Below are 1,185 nucleotides of genomic sequence, written 5' to 3'. Positions count from 1 at the left end.
GAGGGGGGCGGCGGCGCCTCTTCGAAACCCGCCTCAGCCGCTCGAGGGGTCGCGATTGGGGGGGGCGGCAGCGGCGAAACTGCGTCATACACGCACGCTCGACGCTCGCCCGCGCGGAACGTCGGGGCGCCGAGGGCTCCTGATTGGCTGCGCTGCGCTCCCTTTCCTCGGGAGATTCCCATTGGCGCTCCGTCCGCCTACGTCAGCGCCCCGCGCTGGTTTTCGATTGGCTGAGTCGTAGCTCTCTACCCTCAACGTCGCCCCGTCCAATCGGCTGCGCCCTCCCTCCTGACGTCCGTCGCGGCAGAGCGCCTCGGGGCGCGGCGATTGGTTGGGGAAAGCGACGGCCCTGTTGCTGGGGAGGGGGGCGGAGGCGCGAGGGCGACGCCGCGGAGGTTCCTACGTCCCCGGAAGTGGGTGGAGCCTAAGCGTCCGGCGGGCGCGGGTGTTGTGGGCTTGGTTTCCATAGCAGCAGCGGCGACGCCGCGCCCGAGGGAGGAGGAGGAGGAGGAGGAGCCGGCGGGCGCGGGCAGGGCCAGGCGGCCGGGAGCGGCGGCGGCGGCGGCGAGGAGGCGAGCGGGATGTTGCCGGTGGCGCTGCCGTCGGAGCGCGAGCGGGACGGGGCGCTGCTGCGGGTGCGCTTCACCACGCTGGCGGCGTGGACGGTGGGCTGCCCGCTGGGCGGCTTCCTCTTCTGCGTGGCCTGGGCGCTGCTCTTCCACTTCGCCGACGCCACGGCCACGCACTGCCGCGTGAGTCCCGGGGGGGGGAGGGGGGAGGGGGAGGGGGGCTATGGGGACCCCCCTCTCACCCAGAACCCCCGGGGGGGGATCCCCCCCGCGCTGACCCCCCCCTCCTCCCCGCCAGGTGCCCAACTACCTGCCGTCGCTGAGCGCCGCCATCGGGGCCGCCACGCCGGAGCGCTACGTGTGGCGCCTCTGCATCGCCCTCCAGTCGGCGCCGCGGCTGCTGGTGGCCGCCGCCTACTGGCGCCACTACCGGGCCTTCCCCAGCCCGCACCGGCTCTACCCGCGCCTCTGCCGCGCCACCCTGGGCCTCGGCCTCGGGGAGAACCTGGGGCTGCTCCTGCTCACCTACGTCTCCTCCGCCGAGAACCACGGTACGTTCGCTTTCCCCCCCCTCTCCCCCCTCCTCTTTTCCCTGTCCCTCCCCCCCCTCTTCTCC

General features: G+C 74.2%; 1 protein-coding gene across 1 annotated transcript in view; it reads left to right on the top strand.

Annotated features, from left to right (window-relative positions):
* The first annotated feature begins 581 nt into the window (after positions 1 to 581).
* PGAP2 (post-GPI attachment to proteins 2) overlaps positions 582 to 1,185 on the top strand; it is a 13,479-nt gene continuing 12,875 nt past the window's right edge. The window contains exons 1-2 of the mRNA XM_015827795.1: positions 582 to 752; positions 868 to 1,120. Coding sequence (XP_015683281.1) covers positions 582 to 752; positions 868 to 1,120 — 424 coding nt within the window. The remainder of the gene's footprint in view (positions 753 to 867; positions 1,121 to 1,185) is intronic.

The sequence above is a fragment of the Protobothrops mucrosquamatus genome, unplaced genomic scaffold, assembly GCF_001527695.2.
Source record: "Protobothrops mucrosquamatus isolate PMUCROS unplaced genomic scaffold, P.Mucros_1.0 scaffold3953, whole genome shotgun sequence".
Taxonomy (NCBI): Eukaryota; Metazoa; Chordata; class Lepidosauria; order Squamata; family Viperidae; genus Protobothrops; species Protobothrops mucrosquamatus.
This window is presented reverse-complemented; position numbering and strand designations above follow the sequence as displayed.